Raw genomic sequence first — 25464 nt, forward strand, 5'->3', positions numbered from 1 at the left:
AACCTAGGTAAGCTCATATGCTAATTTTTAAGCCTTTGAAGGCCATCTCTTATCACAGCTAGACAGCAGTAGTTCATATGTGCCATATAGATAACATTGTGCTCATTCCCGTGAAGTTATTTATGAGTCAGCACTGATTGGCTAAAATGCAAGTCTGTAAATAAAAATTGAAATAAGGGGGCAGTCTGTAGAGGCTTAGATACAAGGTAATCACAGAGGTAAAAAGTATATTATTATAAGTGTGTTGGTTATGCAAAATTGGGGAATGGGTAATAAAGGGATTATCTACCTTTTTAAACAAAAAAAATTCTGGTGTTTACTGTCCCTTTAATATAACAGTGTTGATTATGCAAAACTGGGATTTGAAATAGAACAACCTTCTAGGCATCTTTTTTTTTTTTTAAAGCTGCAGATCTGTGCATTTTTCCAGTGTTCATTTACATGAAATTATTAATGGAACACACGATATGAGTTAATAATATTTGTTACATTGAAAAACATGAATTCAAACATACCAGGAAGTCACAGTAGGAAGTCTTCATCAACACTGAATTAATTATCTGTCATGTAACTTGCTGCATATAGTTTACTTTAATGAAAGTGCTTTGAAAATCATTGCAAAAACCTTCTTGAAAAGCCTACAATATGACTGCTTATTTTACTTTTTTATTTCTGCTTTATGAGTTTCACAATTAATTTGCTGTTGTATCAGTCTCAAAATCAATGGGATTTTTTAATTCAAATTCTTTTTTATTGAGAACAAATCAAAAGAGTTACATGGGGCAACAGTACAATGCTTAAATAACAAGCTTAACTGATTCATGTATAAATTTCCATTGAAGCAAATTTTTTTCTCAACTTTTAAATTAACATTATGTATTTTCATATTCAAACACATGAGGATTATCTATTGTTAGGTAGTTGCTGTATTACAATTAGATCATTTAAAGTTATTCTGTGACCTTTTCATACTCTTCCCACTGATAAGTAGTATATAGCTGAATGTGTTTCACTCCTGTGTGCCTACATAAGGCTTATTCCTGGCCTCCGACTTCTTTTCTTTTACGCAAATGTTGCTCCCAGAGAACCTGGGCTTCTGTGTAAGGATCTCTCTTATTACTTTTATATGAGCCGTATTCCTCGAGTTCAATTAACTCAGAGACCCTACTTCTCCACATATGTAAGCTAGGAGGTGTACAAGCTTTCCAGAACTTAGCTATAATGGATTTTGCGCTATTTATCATTATTTGAAATAATATGTGGTGCGCCTTGGAGGGGAGTTTTATGGTTTTATTGAGGAGAATTAATGGATCTAGGGGAACTATAATGTCAAAGATTTCCTCGATTTCCATAACTATGTCCCTCCATAGCCTATTTATTCCATTGCACCACCACCACATATGTCCCATTCCACTACCTACATGTCCACATCTCCAACATCTATTGGAGGTCGTTGAGTACAGTCTATGTATACGTCTTGGAGTAAGATACCAGTTGTGGATTATCTTGTAATTTAACTCGATCATGGAGGCCGATGATGAGCATGATTTAGTGTTTCTAAAAATATTCATTGCTGTGTGGGCAATATTAATCAATTGGATTTTTTAATTTAATAGGCAGGTCTTCTTATTAAAGGGATACTAAACCAACATTTTTTTCTTTAATGATTACACAAGAGCATGCAATTTTAAGTAACTTTCTAATTTACTCCTATTATCAATTTTTCTTCATTCTCTTGCTATATTAATTTAAAAAGCAGGAATGTAAAACTTAGAAGCCGGCCCATTTTAGGTTCAGCACCCTGGATAGCGCTTGATTATTGGTGGCTACAGGGTTGGGAGGTCAACCTGTCAGGGTTGGGAGGTCTACTTGCTGTTCCTATTGCAGCTCCTCCCTCTAGGCAAATGCCCTGTTTTTTTATTTTGTTAAACTGTGTTAGAAAAAACTTTATGCAAATGTTTCTTTCTGACAAAGTGAAAGTTTGAGGATCCTTGTTATACTGTTGAAAATCAACTTAACAATAAAGCTGATAGATTATCTTCTAATTTAATTTTACATCCTGTTCTCCAGGGACTACCATGGCTCCACCCAAACGATGTGCACAAAACCTGACAACCGTTGACAAGTCTGCCTTACATTCCTGTCCTGTAGAGGCTTTAGGAAATGTTGGGAGCTATGATTTATATATATATATAGAAAGTGAATTTTAATTGTTTTTAACAACATATTAGTGCTTTTTATGTATTAAAACCACATATAGGGGCCGATTTATTACGGGCCGAATGGCTCTGAATGCCCCTGTTTCTGCGCGAGCCTTCAGGTCTTAAGACCACTGCTCCTTAATCCGTACGCTGCCTCTGAGGCTGCGGACATCAATCCGCCTGATCTCATACGATCGGGTTGATTGACACTCCCTGCTAGCGGCCGCAAATCTGCAGGGGGCCGCATTGCACAAGCAGTTCACCAGAACTGCTTGTGCAATGTTAAATCCCGAAAGCGTATGCTGTTGGCATTCAGCAATGTCGTGCGGACATTATCCGCTACAGCGTCCGACAGTTAATAAATCGGCCCCTAAGAGTTAACTGTTGACCTGTTGTTGATGTCTTCCAAACCATGATATTCACCATTTTATTTTTCATTACAGGCCAGAAAATGAATGTGGAGAACAGATGTCAAATAGTAGGTCACACTATCTCATACCACCTCTGGATAAGAAGACTGTATTAGATATGACAACCAGATAATAAAACTGTTCTCAGACTACTTGATGTTTACGTTGTTTTGAGCTGCCATTACTGAAGCATAAAATTCAACAGATTGATCTGAGGTCTTTATTTTCCTGTCCCAGGATTAACTTAAAATTCTGAATTTGCAGCTTCATATGAAAAGCCTTAAAAGAATTTACTTGCAAAAAAAAAAAGTTAAAAAAGCCAGTTCCCTTAGTGCTCAATGCCTTTAGCATGCCATAAATACCTCCGATATGTTACCTCTAAGGATTTAGCAGCCAGACGCAGTGACTTGTTACTTTTTGCTCTTGTGGAGCTGTTCAGCATTTATAATTTCACAGACACTAACTTCTTCACTGTCAGAGGTTCCTGTAACACAGTGAATTTGATATGCAGTATGGGCAACTCATCATTAAAAATCCACTGTAATCTGAACTAATTTGCCTGCAGCAAAAATCATAAATATTCCAACCAACCACGTTCATTTGTGGCAATGTTTTTTTCATGCATTTTTGTGCTTTGCTAGTTTATATATAGGTCAGTCAACCAATAAAGGAAAATGAGTACATGAAATGAGAAAAAAAAAAGGATAAAATAATAATAATGCAAAAGCACAACTGTGACAATAAATACGAAACAGCAATTGTAATGATATAAGGAAACAGAGGACAAAATGAAATGTAATGGCAACATCCCAGCTTTACTCCGGAATGAGATTTCAAGGCAGGATTGGTTTCACACCATCTGTACAATTGCATTTGTGTCCCATATGACCTACAGAACACTGATATGGCAACAGGGACCTGCAACCAGAATGAGACTAAAACTTTTCTGATTAGAGACACATTTTGTTTTTAATTCTTTTATTTATAAAGCGACAGGGTACAGAAGGCAAAAAGGAAAGGGAAACACAAAATATTTTGAACAGACGGAGCTTGATGCCCCGTGTTTCCGGCGAGCCAGAAGTTATAAAGCAGCAGTCTAAAACGATGCATTACTTTTTGATAAAACTCATTATTTCTGTAAATTTAGGTATTGCCTTATCTTTCCAAGATGAGGCTTCTTATGCACAATATGAAAGAGTTAATAAGTTTATTATTGGGCGTCTATGTTATAGGAGGAGAGCAGGACTATGTTGTGCTTGGAAAAAGTGAAAGGAGATATCTTTAGGACCGTATTGATCCAGTATTCTAACTTTAGCCACAGCATTTTTATCTTAGGGCATTCCCACAGCATATGGATTAAATCAGCTCCTAGTAATTGACATTTAGGGCATTTATTGAAATCTATATTGTACCACTTATGTCCCTTATGCGGAGTGTAATAGGTCATGTACAAAAGTTTAAGATGTGATTCTCTCCGATAATGGGGTTTCACATACCCTATTTATAGAATGCTTTATGTCATGACTAGAGGTTGCCCCTTATTGAAAATAGAAGTTACATTTTCATCTCCTCTAATAACAATCTATATCAGGGAGAGATAGAGGAAAAGCCATGCTGAACTAATTTAATCCAGGAATCTAATTTTGCCCAAGTCCAGTTCCACCCATGTAGGGTAGTGATATTAAGGATATAGTCTCTTATCTGAAGATAGGCAAATAAATCCTTATTATCTAAGAGATACTGTTCTTTCAGATCAAAAAAAGATTTTACTATATTTAAATTAAAATCTACAAATTGTACTAACTTGAAAAGCCCCAAACGGGCCCAATTTTGAAATGCCTTTGTGTAAATTCCTGGGGTAAAATCAGGGTTCCCCGTGGTAATCTGATAATTAGAAATTGCATAATTAAGACTCATTTTTGCACAAATCTAAGAGAAACATTTTTTTTTTTAAACTTTATTTATTATCCAGATCCATAACAACATAGGAAATTCAGGTACAAGAATAGTGCAGTTACATAACAAGATTAGTGAGCATAGAAGCCTCCCCCACTACTGCAGGGCAGGGCAGCGATGCAAAAGTAAGTGATTTCCATATTTGGATGAAAATCTATTTTTTTCTTTTACCTACACACTAGGTGATAAATAACTCTAGCTAAAGGCGGAACTATGATACGTTGTAAAGTGTATCTATGACAGCCATATTTATGTCAGGATAGTATTGTTCTCATCATTTCAAGTCTCTATCATGGTCACCTATGCTGTGGTAGCTATTCTGCTTCCAAGATACAGTACACAGTTTAAACCATAAATTATCAAATAAATGCACTCTTTAAAAGCCATTCCTCATAATATTTGCTCGGGGAGGGGGGGGGATAGGGATTGGCAGCACAAGTCCAAAGAATCTGTACCTCCATCTCTATAGTTAGATCAGCAGCGGGAGAGTTTCAGAAAATGCTTGGTTTATTGTAAAGATGTGTAGTGTATTGAAATGTTGTCTGTCATACCTAATCTGAAGTAGTAGGTGGGGGGCACCATTTGCCTCGCAAATTCTCAGTGAGGATAAATAGTGAGTTCTGAAAAGGGCATTAGATGTTGTGTCTTAAAGGGGGTGGGATGTATAGTAGATATGGTTCCCATTTGTAAATAAATGCTTTCATTCTCTTATCTAAATCTCCTTGAACATCTGCTTGTTCCATAAGTATTTGAGCTTGGACTGCGTTTACAAATTTCTTAAAGGGGGGGGGGGGCATTAGCAGAAATCCAATATTGTAAGATTAGCTTCCTGGTCATCAGTATCACTAGGTGTAGAAATGTAGCATATTGTGGTGCCTCATGGTTAACATGCAGGAAAATAACATTAGAAGCTGTTAAAGTTATGTTCATGTGTAGTATTTTTTTAAGCCAAAATTTTACTTTGCCCCAGAGTCTCTGCAGCTTTGGACAGTCCCACATTAGGTGCACAAGGTCAGGAGACAAAGCTGAACATTTGTTACACTTATCCAATGCCTGGGGGACCCACCTGACTCTTAGTTTTGGCAGGATGTAAGCTTGGTGAATTAATTTGACATGCGATTCTCTCAAATAAGTAGAGAGTGTAGCTTTTTGAACCTGTAGTGTAATAGAAATGTCTCTTGTCTCCTGCCACCTAGCGTGTATTGTTTGCAGCAGGGGTTGTTCAACGTGGGCGATAATCATGTTATAAATGTGAGTGATTGAGTGTGTTCCCTGTGTTGTGATACTACAGAGTTTATCTATGTTTGAGTTGGCTGTGGTAATAAGTTTGGTCGAGAGAAGAGCTTGCACATAGTTTCTACATTGGAAATAAGCAAGCATAGTATTGGAAGGTATAGCATAAGATTTGCGGAGGTTGCAAAAGGGAAGAATTTGAAGCGTAGTTGGGTTGATCAATTGCACGACAGTTGTTAGCCCATGGAATTTCCACTCTTGGAAGGCTTGTGTGGTATAGCCAGGTATGAATTTGGGGTTGCCTTGTATGGGAACCAGATGGTTAACACCCCAAAATTTGCACAGTTTTGTCCATGCTCTTAGTGGGTCTCGGAATAAAATATTCTGAGAGACATGTTGAGGGAGGCTTGACAAAGTGGCATGTGGGAGGTAAGCTAAATGGTTTGGTGTTGCAACGTCAGATTCTATGGTGGAGAAAAACATTTTACTACTAAAAAAGTTTACAAATGTTCTTTTTCTTTACTGTTAAAAGTGAAAATTATTTGATAATCCGAAAAACTGATATATCCCTGAGGCAATACAATTATATCTATTTTTTATTGTTTAAGGGAAATACCATTTTGTCATAAAATGTTTATTCAAAGGCATAGAAATGTCAGTTTTTATAAACTTTCTAATTTACTTCTATTATTAATTTTGCTTCATTCTCTTGGAATCCTTTGTTGAAGAGTAAATCTAGGTAGGCTCAGAAGCTCAGGATGTGTCTTAACCCCTAGACGCTGTTAGGATGTTCCATACTGTACTAACAGCACTGGGCTTTAACACCATTAGAACGGCATGGAATGTCCTACCTTATATAGCGTCCTGTAGCCTCGCCCTTTTACGCAATCAAGAATTGGACTGGGAAGCGTGCTTAGCAGCGAAAGCAGTTACCCATGATGCGATCCCAACCTTGAAATCACGTGATCACATTGACGATCGCGGGATTTCATTTTTACAGCAAGTGTTTACATCAGAACACTTTGATGCCGGCATGAAGGGGTTAAGTTCTCTAAGGTGGCATTGTTTGCAACAATGTATAACATTACTCCTATTATAATTTTTTCGTTGTTTTCTTGGTATCTTTATTTGAAAAAACAGAAATGCAAAGCTTTTGATCCGGCCCATCTTTGGTACAGTACCTGGGTAGTGTTTGCTGATTGGTGGCTAAATGTAGCCACCAATCAGCAAGCGCTATCCAGGGTGCTAAACCCAAAATGGGCCGGCTCCTATGCTTTCATTCCTGTTTAATCAAATACCGATACCAAGAGAACAAAGATCTTCATCCCAGTGGCGGTCCATCTTCTTATCGCCATCCTAGTGGTGACGGCGGAAGTGGCAGTCATCATCCATCTTCAGATCTTGAACACAAAGGTCCTCTTCATGTGGTCACCAGCTGAACACTAAATTTTAAATGTGAGGTACCCCTTTTAAATAGGGGTACCCTTGCGTTCCTATTGGCTTATTATTTGCATGTTCAAATTCAAATCATTCAATAGAATTAAAGCTTTTTCTATTGCTGATTTAAATTTGAACATGATAATTTAAGCCAATAGGAATTTAAGGGTATCCCTATATAAAAGGGGTACCTTGCAATCAAAATTTAGTGAGCAGCTCGTGACCGCATGAAGAGGACCTCCGTGTTTAAGATAGAGTGCCACCGCCGACATCTTCGTGAGCACCATCTTGGGGTTAAGTGGTAGGGGTTTTTTTTATTTTTTGGGCAGGCTTTTTTTTTTAAGATTAGTTTTTTATATATGGACAGCAAATGGTAGGGATTTTATGTTTTGTAATGGTAGGGTTTTTATTTTTTGTAATGGTAGTTTTTTTTTTTTTTAAGTAATGTAAATTTTTTATAGTAATGGTAGGTTTTATATTTTTAAAACAGTAATGGTAATTTTTTTATAGTAATGTTATTTTTTTTTTTTTTGTAAAGGTAGGGTAAGTCTATTTTGGGTTAACTTAGGGGGTGTTATGTTAGGGGGTTACTTTGCGTTGGGGGGGGCTGGCAATTTTGGGGTTAACAGTGTAGTGCTTTACATTGCGGTGGTAGTATGGCAGTTTAGGGGCTAATAGCGTAAAGAGGTAGTTTGCAATGTGGGGGCTGTCGGTTTTTAGAGGTCAATAGTGTAGTGCTTTACTTTGCAGGGGGAGTGAGGCAGTTTAGGCTTTATTAGGGTAGTTTAGTGCAACCGTTTCCTTCGGATAAAAGTTTGAGCACTAAATGCTATTTCGTTTGAGCGATCACATTTACTTTCAACTTGTAATATGAGAGCATATAAACGCTGTACACTACCCATAGAAAATATGGGGAGTGTAAATTACTGGAGGTCACACAAACAAAGTTGTGGTAATTTGCACAGCACACCACTTGTAATATAGATTTGAGCGTAGAGAACACCACAATCTCACGATCGTGTTTACGCTCCTAGCACTAACGATAGCGACTCACTTGTAATCTGGCCCTTAGTTGCCACATTTTAAAAATTACAGATATAAAATAAATAGTGAATAAACTACCAGAATACTAAACGTTTTAGCTTTAATAAACCACAAGATATAGTTGTCATTTAGACCCATTTTTGGTTATGATAAATTATTAAATAGATGAACATTTTAGTTTTTCAGTCTGATTTAATTGATTGGCTAAATAATCAGCAAATATTCTCTAATGGCAAAGGATTCTAAATGATCACAGTTTAGGTCAGATAGCTTTCTACAGTTCTCATGATACATCTTATCCTTGCAAAAATGGCATTTTCTGATCTGCTGTAACAGCTGTCAGTGAGTGAAACTGCTGGCAACACACATTTAAACCACACAACAGCTGAAGTTCTGTATATATACTACTGTTTGCTTAAAGGCATAGTACAGCGTAACACTGTTATTAGTAAGTTGCTGGTTATGGGCGAGGGGCGCATAGGCTTCCTCATCCTTCTGAGAATATATTGTTTCCATGTGTAAAATAATGAAATCATTATTTTTTCCTAGCAGCCATGACTGGTGTAATCGTTACTTTAGGGAACTACAAAACTATAGACAAGCTTCTCCTACGTGTAATAACTGCGTTAATAACAAGTGAATAAATAAATGTTATGTTCTGAACAAAGGTGAGATCCAAAAATCGTCAGATGGCCTCTAGTCTTTCCTCTGGGGCGCACCGCAGCTGTTATGTGTAATGGTTCAGTGTGTTGTGAGGGGCAGTTACATATTTTAGTGCTCTGTATTGCTGAATGGGGAGTAGTACGTAGATAGTAATAATAATAGTACGGAGCATCCAAAATGTAATGTTGTAAATGGCGGCCATTGTCAGCTTTCTGTTTAAAGGGGCATTTTATGGTTCAGATAGAACATTCAATTTTAAGAGATTTTTCAGTCTTCTTCTATCATGTCATTTACTTTGTTCACTTGGTGTCCTTTGTTGAAAAGCATAACTAGGTAGGCTCAGGAGCAGCAAAATACTACTGGGAGCTAGTTGGGGATTGGTGGCTACACACATATGCCACTTGTCATAGGTTCACCAGATGAATTCAGCTTAGTCCCAGAAGTACATTGTTACTCTCCAGCTGTCTTAAACTCTGTGTTTAACCCCCCATGTACTAAACAATAGTTCAATAATAAAATGTTACTTAATTTTATTTTATTTTTACATTCATATGTCCCTTTAAATGATTCTACTATTATACCTATTATTGTCATTTGCATATTAGCAGTTTCCATTGCCTGTCATGATATTGTATCACTGCATTCCCAGAACTATAGATTTTCATTGTCATTCTAAAATAGAGTGTAGATTGTAATTGTCAAAGCAATACAGAGGATGATTCAGAAATGTCCCTTTTTTATTCTAGGTGCATATGGCTGTCTCAGGGGGAGAGAGTTTAGAATTAAGGAATGTCCCTCTCAAATAGACGTAGCTCGGAGGTTTGATATATTGTGAGAAATATTAGGCAAGATTATGAGTGGAGCGCAAATGTTTGCTCACAAGCGATAGGGGCTATATCGCAGGTGTTTGCGCTTGTTGGGCTTACCGCTGGTATTACGAGTTGAAAGTAAATGCGCTCTCTCAATTGAAATTTAGAATGATTACCGCGATTTCAGAGCTCTGAGTAACTGTTTCGTAAAACAAAAAAGATGCACAAAACACATCACAAATACATTAAACAGTATAGTTACACTCATAGAAACACTATCTCACAAAAAATATTCACAGAAAATATTGCACACAAAAGTTTTAAGGGCTAAGTTATGTAAAGGGCTTTAAAATAGAGATACATAAAAATGCATGTCTAACGATGTATATGTATGTATGTATATATATATATATATGTATTTATATGGGTATATATGTATTTACAGACATATATACACTTAAACACATAAATGCATATGTACACATATATAGACATTAAGATGAATGCACATATAATTTGTTTAAGAACAAACTCACAAATCTTCATTCTCCCACTGTACTATTTTTAAACAGTAGCTATTATCGTTTCTTGCAGAAATAATATATGTAAATATAAACACACAGCAACATTTACTGTAACTGCTATTCCACCCCTTTAAAGGCTTTTTATCATTTTCAACCCTACACAGCAGTGTAATATATCGGCCACTATTACAGGCTACAGACAATCTGAGCTATTAAATCAATTCTGCCTACTGCATAATGTACTCATATTGACTAAATTATTTACTTAGATAGCATTAACATATCACAATGAGATTTCACCACTTACAATTTTAACATCAGAGTGACTCAGGGAGGCTCAATGATATAAAGAGATGCTAAGGGAGCTTTACAGAGGACACTGCATCTGAGAGCGAGAGACGAGCTTTTTATCACTAAGTAAGGCAGTTATTTAAAGGGGATGTGTTCAATAAAGTGCATAGTAAAGATTCTAAATCAGTCTAACAGTACATGCACATCCACACAATTAGCTGTTTAGAAAGACCTTTAGAATGACAGTGATTCATGGTAAAAAATAAATATATATATATATAAATAAAACAGACTATACGTAACATATTAATACAGGTGGATGAGATTTAACCCCCCAATAAAACAAACAAACCTGTATTTTTTTTAAATGTAACATATTTGGTAAGAAATTGTACTATTTTGTCTTCTGCTGTCTAAGAATAAAATTTTTCCCTCTCTTAGTAACCTTTAAACAGGCATTTGACACGTGAAAATAAAATTCAATGTTATCCTTGCAATGGTGTAAAACAGTTACAAACTCACTCAGGAGAAGTGATACAGCAATAAGCAGCATACACATGTAGTGACCAATCAATGACGTGCACTGCATTGGAGCCCAGCCCACCTCTTACTCAAAGGACCATACACGTAGTTAACAAGGAAAATGAATTTAATAAAAAACATAAGTTATGTTTACCTGATAATTTCATTTCCATCTGTATGGGAAGAGTCCACAGCTGCATTCCTTACTTGTGGGAAATACTGAACCTGGCCACCAGGAGGTTTGCAGAGCTTCCAGATGTGCAGCCATTTGTTAAGACTCTGCTGGGATCAGACCTATATTTAGATCTTAGGCTCCTCCTTGGAGTTTAAATCTTGTCCTTAAAGGGACACTGAACCCAAATTTTTTCTTTCGTGATTCAGATAGAGCATGCAATTTTAAGCAATTTACTAATTTACTCCAATTATCAATTTTTCTTCATTCTCTAGCTTTCTTTATTTGAAAAAGAAGGCATCTAAGCTATTTGTTTGGTTCAGAACCATGGAAAGCACTTGTTTATTGGTGGGTGAATTTATCCACCAATCAGCAAAAACAACACAGTGTGTTCATCAAAAATGGGCCGGCATCTAAACTTACATTCTTGCATTTCAAATAAAGATACCAAGAGAATGTAGAAAATTTGATAATAGGAGTAAATTAGAAAGTTGCTTAAAATTGCGTGCTCTATCTGAATCACGAAAGAACAAATTTGGGTTCAGTGTCACTTTAAGGTTTTGCAATGGGTTCCGTTGGAGCCTATACATGAAGTAGACATTAAATTGTTGTCTTGGAAGGTTCCTTTTCTACTGGCTATTTCTTCTGGGCACAGAGTATCTATAATTGCTGCCTTGCAATGCGCCCCTCCTTATCTGGCTTTTCATGCGGATAAGGGTGTTCTACGAACCAAGTTAGGTTTCCCTCCTAAGGTTGTGTCAATTCGCAACATCAATCAAGAGATTGTGGTTCCTTTCTTATGTCCTAATACTTCTTCGTCGAAGGAATGTTCACAACATATTCTGGATGTGGTTTGTGCCTTGAAGTTCTATCTTCGGGCCACAAAAGAATTTGGACAAACCTCTTTCTCTGTTTGTTCTCTTTTCCGGGAAGCATAGGGGTCAGGGGGCCTCTTCGACTTCCTTATCTTTTTGGCTGAGGAGTGTCCTCCGTTCAGCATAGAAACAGCGGCACATAAGCCTCCTCTGAGGATTACGGCTCGTTCTACGACAGCAGTGGTTTCCACTTGGGCCTTCAAAAATGAGGCCTCTATGGATCAGATTTGTAAGGCGGCTACCTGGTTCTCCTTACATACTTTTTTTCAAAATTTTACAAGTTTGATGTTTTTGCTTCTGCTGAAGCAGCCTTCGGTAGAAATATTTTACAGGCTGTGGTGCCCTCAGATTAGGGTCCGTCTCTCTTTTTTCCCTCTCGTTAGCATTCCGTGTACTCTAGTGCTTGGGTATATGTTTCCCACAAGTAAGGGATGCAGCTGTGCACTCTTCCCATATTAAGATGGAGAACATAAATTATGCTTATCTGATAATTTATTTTCCATCTTAATATTGGAAGAGTCCACAGCTCCCGCCCGTGTTCTCCGATAGGCGGCCCTAAATTTGACATTTTTTCTTCTGGCACCTTTTTCGCACTGATATTTCTCCTACTGTTCCTTGTTCCCTCGTCAGAATGACTGGGGTTATGAGGAAGTGGGGGAGGTATTTAAGCCTTTGGCTGGGGTGTCTTTGCCTCCTCCTGGTGGTCAGGTTCAGTATTCCCCACAAGTAAGGAATGCAGCTGTGGACTCTTCCCATATTAAGATGGAAAAATTAATTAGAAAAAAATCACTGTCTGTAACATAACTGTGAAAGGCTGACAAGACAATATCACCTGAACATATATATGTAAAAAAGGAAGATATTTTACCTCAAAAATCTTCAGCTCACAATAGTAAATGCTCTAAGAACAGTTATACTTCACTTACTGTCAGCTGCATGCTAAAAAAAGTCAGTCAGCTTCATCAGTGCTGACGTTGCTTTAATGTGATCTCGTGAGATTTAACTGAAATCTCTTGACATTTCACAGTAAAATTCCTAAAACTGAAGGAAATAACACGACTATGCCTGCAAATGACAGATGTATAGTCCCTTGCAAGTCCTGGGATTAAAATCCTGATTGGCTGCTTAAAGTTCCTTTACAATGGGATGTGGCAACTGAGGAGATTTTAACGTAAAATATCTTTTTTACATGGAGATGTTCAGTTGATGTTTTCTAGTCAACTTTTAACAGACTTGCTGCATCACTTTCAAGTTCTTCAACATTTGGGTACCATGTCCCTTTAACAGCCTAAAAAGTAAATGTTTATAAGAATGTCAGAGGAAACTTTGTATAAGAGGCAGACCACTATGATGAAGATGTACAACTAGAAGGAAATTGTTAACAGACTTTATGCACAATATGTTTTTTTAACCGTTATAGCACTTGTGAAAAAAAAATTAAAAAAAATTCTAATTCAAAGGCCCTTTACCTAATGATAGTTATTAAACGTGGAAAATTACATGTAACTGGATAATTGACACTCTAATTGCTAGCAATTAGTCAAACAGCTTAATGATATTAAAGCAATGATGTTTTATATCACAATAAAGAAACATTTTCACTACACAATTAATTATCCAATAAATATTTTCCTTGCAAATTTGTTTTGGTAGACAGCCACTCCTGCCCAAACGTAACTGTTAACTCTTTCTTATAAGGATAGCTCTTTTGTTCTGAATAATATTTTATTATAAACGATAGACTACTATTAAGCCTGGCAGACTTACCCTGGACACAAATACACAGAGTATTTGTGTCCAGGGTAAACAAATAAATTAATAAGTATAATGTCCTCCAAAAAGTGACAAACACTTTCTATATTTATAGTAATATTTTCCCAATAATAACATCCACAACTCTCATATTTATTATTTTAAACCTGGTTTCAACATGTTAGAAAATTATTTTCATACTGTCCATGTGACAAGAGGGTTAGATGACCCCTCAACTTTGAGGGGAGATTATGCTCTTTTCAACAAAGGGTGTTGTTTCTCTTCAAATTACACAACAATTAAGTTAAAGAGACAATGCATTGCAAAAACTATGTGCTCTCATATGTTAAAGCATGTCATTTTTTTCTGTGATTACCCTGTGCAAAGGAGATAAACACATAGAAAACATCCTGCTCAGGACCCACAGAGAACTGCAAGCCGCTAGCAAGAAAAAGCAGGTGAGTCATTAGGCAGCAGGAGTCCAATCACTGGTTGTGTTTAAACTCAAGAGCTGCAGTGTTTGTTACACCTGAGCAGGACTTTACCTATGTGCTTAACCAATTTGCAGGGGTTAAACACAATAGGGCCGAATTATTAAGCACTGTATGGTGCCTAATACATCTGTTTCTGTGTAAGCCTTCAGGCTCACCGGAAACAGCAGTTAAGAAGCAGCGGTCTCAAGCCTCTGAGTGGCGGACACCAATCAATTTAATCAGATACGATCGGGTTAATTGACACCCCCTGCTAGCAGCCGATTGGCCGCGAATCTGCAGGGGGCTGCATTGCACAAGCAGTTCACCAGCTGAGTGGATCATGTTGGACAGACATATGATAAATTGGCACCTTAGAATTTAAGTACTGCATAAAATTGTATGCTCTAATAAAATGATAGCATCTAAATTTAACACTACTATGTCAATTTAAAGGTTCTTTTACTACCTAACACAGGATCAGACATGTGCCCAAGCCTGGGGGTATCGCCTCTTCTTGCCCACCCCAAGGATGCTGATGCGTAATTACTATTCTATCTGTAGCATATCATTCTATTTGTTAATTTCCACAAGACCTTATTGTCTTCAAAAAGAGAATTACATATCCATGACAACAAAAAGGCAATTTTCAAATACAGTAGAAAAGGGAAATTAAACCCTAGATGCCTTTAAAGCAATGCTTTTACAATAAAAAAATAATAAAATAGCCACAAACATCATTTTCATTACAGATCAGACAAGTACTAAATAAAAAGGAATATGAGATGAAACGTTTTATTCACTCTTGGGAAACACTCAGGAAAATATTTTGCTTCCAAGATTAGCTCAGTCTTACTGTATTTTGCTCAAATAATTAAAACTGATGATAAAGTCTTTATTGTTAGAGATTCTGTATTGTTATCTGACTGCGGTAAGTAACTGCACTAGAATTACCATTTAAACATTTTTTGAGTATACTTACAGAATGTCATAACAGTTGCCATCAAAAACAGCTTTTCACTTTAAAAATACAGCGCTATGGAATTTTGCGGCGCTATACAAATAAATGATGATAATAATAATAATAATTGCATGCCAACCGAAAAAAAAAATGTACTTGCTTTTTAATACACAAGACTGTCTCTCCCATTCTGACATACCTTAATGAGACAACTTGCAAATAGCGAGCAGCCATTAAAAACTAGCTAGTGGGCGGAAATACAGTCTCAAAAATAGAGCTGGCATGACAAATAGGCTGGTTCCTTTTTTGCAGTGTGTCTGAGATCTACGCCATTCTCAATATGAAATCCAAACATTTTCATTTGTGATTCAGAGTATACCATTAAAAAAAAAAAATCAAATTTTCTTCATTTCATGATATTCTGTGTTGTAGAGATACCTAGGTAGGCATCTAGAGCACTAAATGGCAGGAAATAGTGTTGCCATCAAGTGCTCTTGCAAATGGATAATATTCTTGAAAAACTGCTGCCATATAGTGATCCAGAAATGGGCCGGCTCCTAAGCATAGACCTGTGCTTTTCAACAAAAGATACCAAGAGAATGAAGAAAAATTGATAATAGAAGAAAAGTTGTTTAAAATTGCCTGCTCTATCTAAATCATGAAAGAAAAATGTATATCTTAAACATATACTATACTATTTTACAGTATTATAAATTAACATATAACAAAATACATACACATGTACAATACACCCAAAATCCTCCAGCTCATATAGATTTATTATTAAGCTTTTTTTAAATTCTTTATTACCAATAGCGATCACATTCATAGTTCCATTGGGAATTTCATGGGCATTCGATGGGTGTAACTGTATTTAATGGGAAATTCTTATATTCTAAATCTGCCAGCTTAGGTGAAAATTTTCACACTTATCTGTTTCACCACCCTTTTAATGGATGAGATAAACAATTGTAAGAAATATACTATATGTACAGTGAAACTTAGTGTACAGTATATAGCTATTATTTGAACTTTTACTAAGCAGAAACCAATTTTATATTTACTGAACGCACATTAGATGTTGTGTAAAGATGCTTTGAAAACATGCCCTTTCCACACTGCAGAGATCCGCATTTACTGACGATGGTCAAATTGCTGAAAAGGCAGCGAGCCCTATACTCTCCTATGGAAGGCACTTCGCCACTTCTCTGTATAGCGAGGGCCAGACCAATTTTTTTATAATGTTTAGCCCAGCAGGTAGCTTGCAAGACCGGCGAAACTGAAATGCTTATTTCTCGCGAACCTGACTATTATTTATATATGGTAATTATAGAGACGCTGTATTCATAACATTTCTATCTATAACGCATAAGAAAGAGAAGAATTTTAAGATTTTTGGTTTGAAAAAAATGTGATGTACAATTGTTAACATTTAAATTGAAACTAAAACAGAACTATTATTTGTTTGCTCCCTACTAATGCCCAGCCACTGATAGACACTTCCTACTAGTACATACTGGTTGTACCTATCAGTCATCTTATAATTACATTTCTGTTGTGTTGCTATAGAATAACATACCAGTCAAGTTTACATCTTTTTACTGTAATTAGTTTTCAGTAGCTAAACTCCACCCACTATTTACCTTATTTGTAGGAGCCAATCAGGGCTTTGGTCCACAAACAACAAGGCTAGCCACTGTCATAAAGTTGGTAAAGAAATGTATTGTTTGGCAGTTGTTATCTAATAAAGCCAATTAGCAACAGACATGTAGCAGAATTAGCATTGAGAAGTCAGCAGGTGCATTTCAAGTTCTGAGAAATAGAAATTGCTCAATTTTCAGAGCTAAATTACATGAAAAGTGAGCAAAATAAATAATGAAAACATATTGCAAAGTTATTTCATAACACATAACTAAACATTTTACATTACAATCTCAAGGTGTTTACGGTTCCTTTAACCAGAAGTACACAGCTGACACTAATGTATTACTTTAATATTAAATTTTAATACCTTTTACATCACATTTATAGGCAAAAAAAGTCATCATGTTAAATGCTGCTATTTCATACACATAATACAATGGCAGTACAATATCACTTTAAAGAGATATATAAACCAATATTTTTCTTTCATGTTTAAGAGAAAACATACAATTTTAAACAGCTTTCCAATGTACTTCTATTATGAAATTTGTATCATTCTCTTGGTATCCTTTGATGAAGAAGCAGCCTATGCAGTACTGCAAGCTAGCAGAAAACATATACGCCTAGATTACGAGTCTAGTTTTGTCGGTAAAAACTTGCAGGGCTAACAAGCCTTTTTTTTCCAGCGCTCACTTTAAACAATGCTGGTATTAGAATGGCTGCGTTAGCCTCAGAAAAGTGAGCGTTGAGCAAAATTTAGCTCCACTTCTACCTGTAATACCAGCGTTGCTTACGGTAGCGGTAAGGTGGCAAAACGTGCTTGTGCACGATTTCCCCATAGGATACAATGGGGCTGAGCTGGCTGGAAAAAAACCTAACACCTGCAAAAAAGCAGCATTCAGCTCCTAACGCAGCCCCGTTGTTTCCTATGGGGAAACACTTTCTAAGTCTACACCTAACACCCTAACATGAACCCCGAGTCTAAACACCCCTAACATTACACTTATTAACCTCTACTCTGCCGCCCCCGCTATCGCTGACACCTGCATAATATTATTAACCCCTAATCTGTCGCTTTGGACACCGCCGCCACCTACATTATAGCTATGAACCCCTAATCTGCTGCCCCTAACATTGCCGACACCTATATTATATTTATTAACCCCTAATCTTCCACCCCCAACGTCGCCGCCACCTACCTACACTTATTAACCCCTAATCTGCCGACCGGACATCGCCGCCACTATAATAAAGGTATTAACCCCTAAACCGCCGCACTCCCGCCTCACAAACACTATAGCAAATTTTATTAACCCCTAATCTGCCCCCCCCAACGTCGCCGCCACCTACCTACAATTATTAACCCCAAATCTCCCGCCCCCAACGTCGCTGCTACTATAATAAAGTTATTAACCCCTAAACCTAAGTCTAACCCTAACACCCCCCTAACTTAAATATAATTTAAATAAAACGAAATAAAATTACTATAATTAAATAAATGAATCCTATTTAAAACTAAATACTTACCTATAAAATAAACCCTAATATAGCTACAATATAACTAATAGTTACATTGTAGCTATTTTAGGATTTATATTTATTTTACAGGCAACTTTGTATTTATTTTAACTAGGTGCAATAGCTATTAAATAGTTAATAACTATTTAATAGCTACCTAGTTAAAATAATTACAAAATTACCTGTAAAATAAATCCTAACCTAAGTTACAAATACACCTAACACTACACTATCAATAAATTAATTAAATAAATTAACTACAATTATCTAAACTAAAATACAATTAAATAAACTAAACTATAGTACAAAAACAAACAAACACTAAATTACAAAAAATAAAAAAATATTACAAGAATTTTAATCTAATTACACCTAATCTAAGCCCCCTAATAAAATAAAAAAGCCCCCCAAAATAATAAAATTCCCTACCCTATACTAAATTACAAAAGTAATCAGCTCTTTTACCAGCCCTTAAAAGGGCTTTTTGCGGGGGCATTGCCCCAAAGTAATCAGCTCTTTTACCTGTAATAAAAAATACAAGACCCCCCCAACATTACAACCCACCACCCACACACCCCTACTCTAAAACCCACCCGATCCCCCCTTAAATAAACCTAACACTAACCCCCTGAAGATCACCCTACCTTGAGCCGTGTTCACCCAGCCGGGCCGAATTCTTCATCCAAACCGGGCAATGTGGTCCTCCATCCGGCAGAAGTCTTCATCCAAGCGGGCCAGAAGAGGTCCTCCCTCCGGCAGAAGTCTTCATCCAAGCGGGCCAGAAGAGGTCCTCCAGAGAAGTCTTCATCCAAGCGGGCCAGAAGAGGTCCTCCATTCAGCAGAAGTCTTCATCCATCTGCGGCTCCATCTTCAAGACCTCCGACGCGGAACATCCTCCTCGGCCGATGGACTAACGACGAATGAGGTCAATTCTATTGGCTGATCCAATCGGATTGAACTTCAATTGGCTGATTGCATCAACCAATCGGATTTTTCCTACCTTAATTCCGATTGGCTGATAGAATCCTATCAGCCAATCAGAAATCGAGGGACGCCATCTTGGATGACGTCATTTAAAGGAACCTTCATTCGTCGTTAGTCCGTTGGCCGAGGAGGATGTTCCGCGTCGGAGGACTTGAAGATGGAGCCGCGGATGGATGAAGACTTCTGCCGGATGGAGGACCTCTTCTGGCCCGCTTGGATGAAGACTTCTGCCGGATGGAGGACCACATCGCCTGGATTGGATGAAGAATTCGGCCCGGCTGGGTGAACACGGCTCAAGGTAGGGTGATCTTCAGGGGGTTAGTGTTAGGTTTATTTAAGGGGGGATCGGGTGGGTTTTAGAGTAGGGGTGTGTGGGTGGTGGGTTGTAATGTTGGGGGGGTCTTGTATTTTTTATTACAGGTAAAAGAGCTGATTACTTTGGGGCAATGCCCCGCAAAAAGCCCTTTTAAGAGCTGGTAAAAGAGCTGATTACTTTTGTAATTTAGTATAGGGTAGGGAATTTTATTATTTTAGGGGGCTTTTTTATTTTATTAGGGGGCTTAGATTAGGTGTAATTAGATTAAAATTCTTGTAATATTTTTTTATTTTTTGTAATTGAGTGTTTGTTTGTTTGTTTTTGTACTATAGTTTAGTTTATTTAATTTTATTTTAGTTTAGATAATTGTAGTTAATTTATTTAATTAATTTATTGATAGTGTAGTGTTAGGTGTATTTGTAACTTAGGTTAGGATTTATTTTACAGGTAATTTTGTAATTATTTCAACTAGGTAGGTATTAAATAGTTATTAACTGTTTAATAGCTATTGTACCTAGTTAAAATAAATACAAAGTTGCATGTAAAATAAATATAAATCCTAAAATAGCTACAATGTAACTATTATTTATATTGTAGCTATATTAGGGTTTATTTTATAGGTAAGTATTTAGTTTTAAATAGAATTAATTTATTTAATTATAGTAATTTATTTCGTTTTATTTAAATTATATTTAAGTTAGGGGGGTGTTAGGGTTAGGGTTAGACTTAGGTTTAGAGGTTAATAACTTTATTATAGTAGCGGCGACATTGAGGGCGGGAAATTAGGGGTTAATAATTGTAGGTAGGTGGCGGCGACGTTGGGGGGGCAGATTAGGGGTTAATAAAATTTATTATAGTGTTTGCAAGGCGGGAGTGTGGCGGTTTAGGGGTTAATACATTTATTATAGTGGCGGCGTAGTCCGGTCGGCAGATTAGGGTTTAATAAGTGTAGGTAGGTGGCGGCGACATTGGGGGCGGGAGATTAGGGGTTAATAATTGCAGGTAGGTGGCGGCGACGTTGGGGGGGGGGCAGATTAGGGGTTAATAAAATTTATTATAGTGTTTGCGAGGCGGGAGTGCGGCGGCTTAGGGGTTAATAAATTTATTATAGTGGCGGCAATGTCCGGTCGGCAGATTAGGGGTTAATAAGTGTAGGTAGGTGGCGGCGACGTTGGGGGGGCAGATTAGGGGTTAATAAATATAATGTAGGTGTCGGCGATGTTAGGGGCAGCAGATTAGGGGTTCATAGGGATAATGTAGGTGGCGGCGATGTCCGGTCGCCAGATTAGGGGTTAAATAATTTTATTATAGTGTTTGCAATGTTGGGGAGGCCTCGCTTTAGGGGTTCATAGGTAGTTTATGGGTGTTAGTGTACTTTGTAGCACTGTAGTTAAGAGCTTTATGTTCCGGCGTTAGCCCATAAAACTCTTAACTACTGACTTTTAAATGCGGTAGGAGTCTTGGAGGTAGAGGCTGTACCGCTCACTTTCTCCAAGACTTGTAATACCAGCGTTAGGCAAATCCTATTAAAAAGATAGGATACGCAACTGACGTAAGGGGATTTGCGGTAGCCAAAAGTAGCGGAAGAAAAGTGAGCGGTAGACCCTTTCCTGCATGACTCGTAATACCAGCGGGCGTTAAAAAGCAGCGTTGGGACCTCTCAACGCTGCTTTTTAAGGCTAACGCAGAACTGATAATCTAGCCGATAGTGAGCCAATGGCATGAAGTATATACGTACAACCAATAAGTCAGTAGCTTATAAGTCAGCAGCTTGCTCCCAGCAGTGTATTGTGGCTACCTAGGTATGCTTTTTAACAAATGATATCAAGAGAATAAAGCAAATTAGATAATATAAGTAAAATAGAAAGTTGTTTAAAATGTCATGCTCTATCTGAACCATAAAAGTTTAATCTTGATTTACTGTTCCTTTAATACTCTGGTTTGTTCTCACTGTATATTTATAGCACTAATTTACTACATTACAGAATATGCTGGTGCTTGAAAAACAAAACTTTATAACAAAGCATAATGATTCCATGGAGACTAGTGTATGAAACAATCTATTGAATTATGCTCATTGAAAAGGCTTTTTTTTGTACTTACCTGACAGGTAAATGTTGTCTCCAGCACATACAACACTGAAAAATTCACGGTCATAAAACGGCAGACTGGCAAGTGGGTACCATTTATTAATTTGCAGATTTAAACAGGTGACAGCTGTTAGCGTTCTCTGATTCATTCCTATCATCTGTCGCCCTCCTACAAGAACAACCACCTCAGCCACACCTACAAATTTAAGGACAATTGTATTGTTAGAAAAAAAGGGTAATAACAAAAACTGGTCTATTATTACACAAATTCAGGAATGTTTGACATTGACTATCAATCTGTTTGGGGACTAAAGAACCACGTGGTGAGAATTCCTTTATTGCAACATCATAGCACACATTTTCATATGTATAATATTGTTCCATAGCTGTCAGCATTGTATTACCAGGGACTCTTTACTTATGGGCTGAAGTAGTCAAATTGATTATGTTTCTGGGTATAAAGTAATATATGATGACTAAGCATTGTTGTAAGTAGAGAACATAGTAAATTATTGCTTGTTATAATGGCATTGTTTGTGGAAAAGGAGCTGTATGTATTTTGGATAGCAAGGTCTTTCTTCTACAAACACAATGTTGTGGTATTTCTGAGGTTTTAAATTTCTGATATACAATAAATAGGACTATTTTGTCAGTATGAAAGTATATCTAGGTACATGTCAAATGTAAAAGGTAGGAGAGACCCTGAGGAGTTACTGAACCAAAAGTATAATAATTGAAGAACAAGAAATGTTTATATATATTTTTTTTATCGTGTACCCCTACACCTTATTAATGTGAAGAGTTTTGTAGTTGTCTAGTCAATTCCGAACAGGATGGTAAGATCATGGGGCCGATTTATCATCGGTCTGTCCGACATGATCCGCTCAGCGGATCATGACCGACAGACATCTATGAATGCCGACAGGATACGCTGTCGGCATTGATCATTGCACAAGCAGTGGCCAATCGGCCACTAGCAGGGGGTGTCCGCAGCCTCAGAGCAGGCGGACCAGTTAATGAGCAGTGGTCTTAAGACCACTGCATCATAACTGCTGTTTCTGGCGAGCTTCAAGGCTCGCGCATAAACAGGGGCATCAGTGGCCATTCGGCCCTTGATAAATCGGCCCCTATATATTTAGTATAATAACAGGCTCCATTTATTTTATATGGCCTTTGATACCCATCCATATTAGCATCTTGTGATATCAATAGGACACCAGTCTTGAATTTTTTGCTCAAATTTGAACTTTAAATGCTTAAAGATATACTAAAACACAATTTTCTTATTTCATGATTCAGATAGAGCATGCAATTTTAAGCAACTTTCTAACTTACTTCTATTATCACTTTTCTTTGTTCTCTTGCTATCTTTATTTGAAAAAGGAGTCTAAGCTTAGGAGCGGGCCCATTTTTGTTTCAGGATCCTGTGTAGCGCTTGCTAATTAGTGTCAACATTTATACACCAATCAGCAAGCGCTACCCAGGTGCTGAACCAAAAATGGGCCGGCTCCTAAGCTTAGATTCCTGCTTTTCAAACAAAGATAGCAAGAGAATGAAGAAACATTTATAATAGGAGTAATTTAGAAAGTTGCTTAAAATTGCATGCTCTATCTGAATCAAGAAAGAAAAAAATTGTGGGTTTAGTGTCCCTTTAATCTACCACAGACGAAAAGAGATATAATCTAGATGTTCTTCAAGATATCCACCAAATCCTGTACCTGCTGAAAGTCTTGGCCTGGTCCTTGGAGTTTGCATCTCTTGTCGAGCATGTGGAAGCATATGGTATCTTTTGGCTTCATTGACTAGATCCCGGCAAGCCTCTGATGACTTTATCAGTTCCTCGTTGTCAACAACATTGAGAAGATAACTGGGATGGATAAAAGGGAGCCGAACGACTGCCAACAATTCAGCAGAATACTGTAAATGAAGGACATAAACACAATTAGTGCCATACTTTATCTACAAGAACAGGCTATTTCCTCTCATAGTCCATCAACAAAGAACATGCTATGCTACAATGGACTTGAATTAGATTGAAAGCGAGTACAGCACAGCAGGTTTACTTTATTTATTTCAAGAAGTGTTTATATATAATCTATTGCAAACTGTGGCAATTAAATATAGGGCGAACAATAGATTTCTATAAAGTACAAGATAGTAATTGGCTTTCATGGTATGAACATGGACTTGATTGATGAACGAGCATATACTAAATCAGTAAAAAGCATGATTGTTGACCAGGGCTGGAAAAAAAAAAAGCTTTTTGCACATCTGCTGAAGGAGTTCACGTGCGCAAACAAAAAAAAATCTTCCCTTCTAATGGAAACAATAAATATTTCAAAAAGCATATTTATATATATAAAAAAACACTTTTGTAACAAATATATTAAATAAGCTGCTATTAAATATTATTGTCATGCATATAGAAAAAAACAGCAAATAGAAATTATTTTTTGTATCACATAAAAAAACATAATAGTTGCAGATTTAAGGGTCGAATTATCAAGTTCCAAATGGGGCTTGATGCCCCTGTTTCCCCACAAGCCTTCAGGCTCGCCGGAAACAGCAGTTATGAAGCAGCGGTCTAACGGCCGCTGCTCCATAACTTGTCCGCCTACTCTGAGGCTGTGAACATCAATTCGCCCACTAGAACTGGCTCTAGAACTGCTTGTGCGATGATAAATGCTGACAGCGTATGCTGTCGGCATTTATCGATGTGCAGCGGACATAATACGCTACATCGTATCATGTCCGCTCGCACTTTCATAAATCGGCCCCTTAAAGTGAAAGTAACAGAAGGTACAACTGAGAACTAGATATCTCTTGCTCACTGACAACTTCCACGTACAAAGTTAGTTTGTAATGTATTTTTAGATGGAACAACGGCAATTTCCCTTTAAACTGAAATATGTTTTCTCCTTTGACTTCTGTCATTTCTGTGCTATGTGTTAATTTTACAACTTGCCCTTTTCATATGATTCTTTCAGCTCTAACCTCAGCCATATGCATTTTCTTTCCTTTGATACCAGTACCGTGTTTACACTTTTGACATACAACTCTGTCTTGCTTCTATTCTACACAAGATCATGATCTACCTGCTAATCCATCTTGATTATCTATGAACAACATGAAGCTCAATATTTCGGAAACTGAACTTCTGCTTATCCCACTTTCAACTGCTGATCACAGACACTAGAAAAAAAGTTTAGCTTGGGAAGTTAAAGGGGCATAAAACCCCAATTTTTTCTTTCATGATTTAGAAAGAGCATGCAATTTTAAACAACTTTCTAATTTACTTCTATTACCTAATTTGCTTCATTCTCTTAATATACTTTGCTGAAAAGCATATCTAGATAGGCCAAGGAGCTGCTGATTGGTTGCTGCACAAAGATACCTTGTGTGATTGGCTCACCCATGTGCATTGCTATTTCTTCAACAAAGTATATCTAAAAAATGAAGCAAATTAAAAAATAGAAGCAAATTGTTATGTTGTTTAAAATTGTATTCTCTACTTGAATCATGACAGAAATTTTTTGGGTTTAATGTCCCTTTAAACTATGAAATTAAACTCACCCAGGTTGCACCTTCTTTT

General features: G+C 37.0%; 1 protein-coding gene across 1 annotated transcript in view; it reads right to left on the bottom strand.

Moving 5' to 3' along the window:
- Positions 1–25464, bottom strand: part of KLHL29 (kelch like family member 29) — a 1611012-nt gene that overhangs the window by 176790 nt on the left and 1408758 nt on the right. Inside the window, exons 10-11 of the mRNA XM_053709637.1 lie at positions 23591–23789; positions 21886–22068 (exon numbers count right to left, since the gene is read on the bottom strand). Coding sequence (XP_053565612.1) covers positions 21886–22068; positions 23591–23789 — 382 coding nt within the window. The remainder of the gene's footprint in view (positions 1–21885; positions 22069–23590; positions 23790–25464) is intronic.

This window comes from Bombina bombina, chromosome 4, assembly GCF_027579735.1.
Source record: "Bombina bombina isolate aBomBom1 chromosome 4, aBomBom1.pri, whole genome shotgun sequence".
NCBI lineage: Eukaryota > Metazoa > Chordata > Amphibia > Anura > Bombinatoridae > Bombina > Bombina bombina.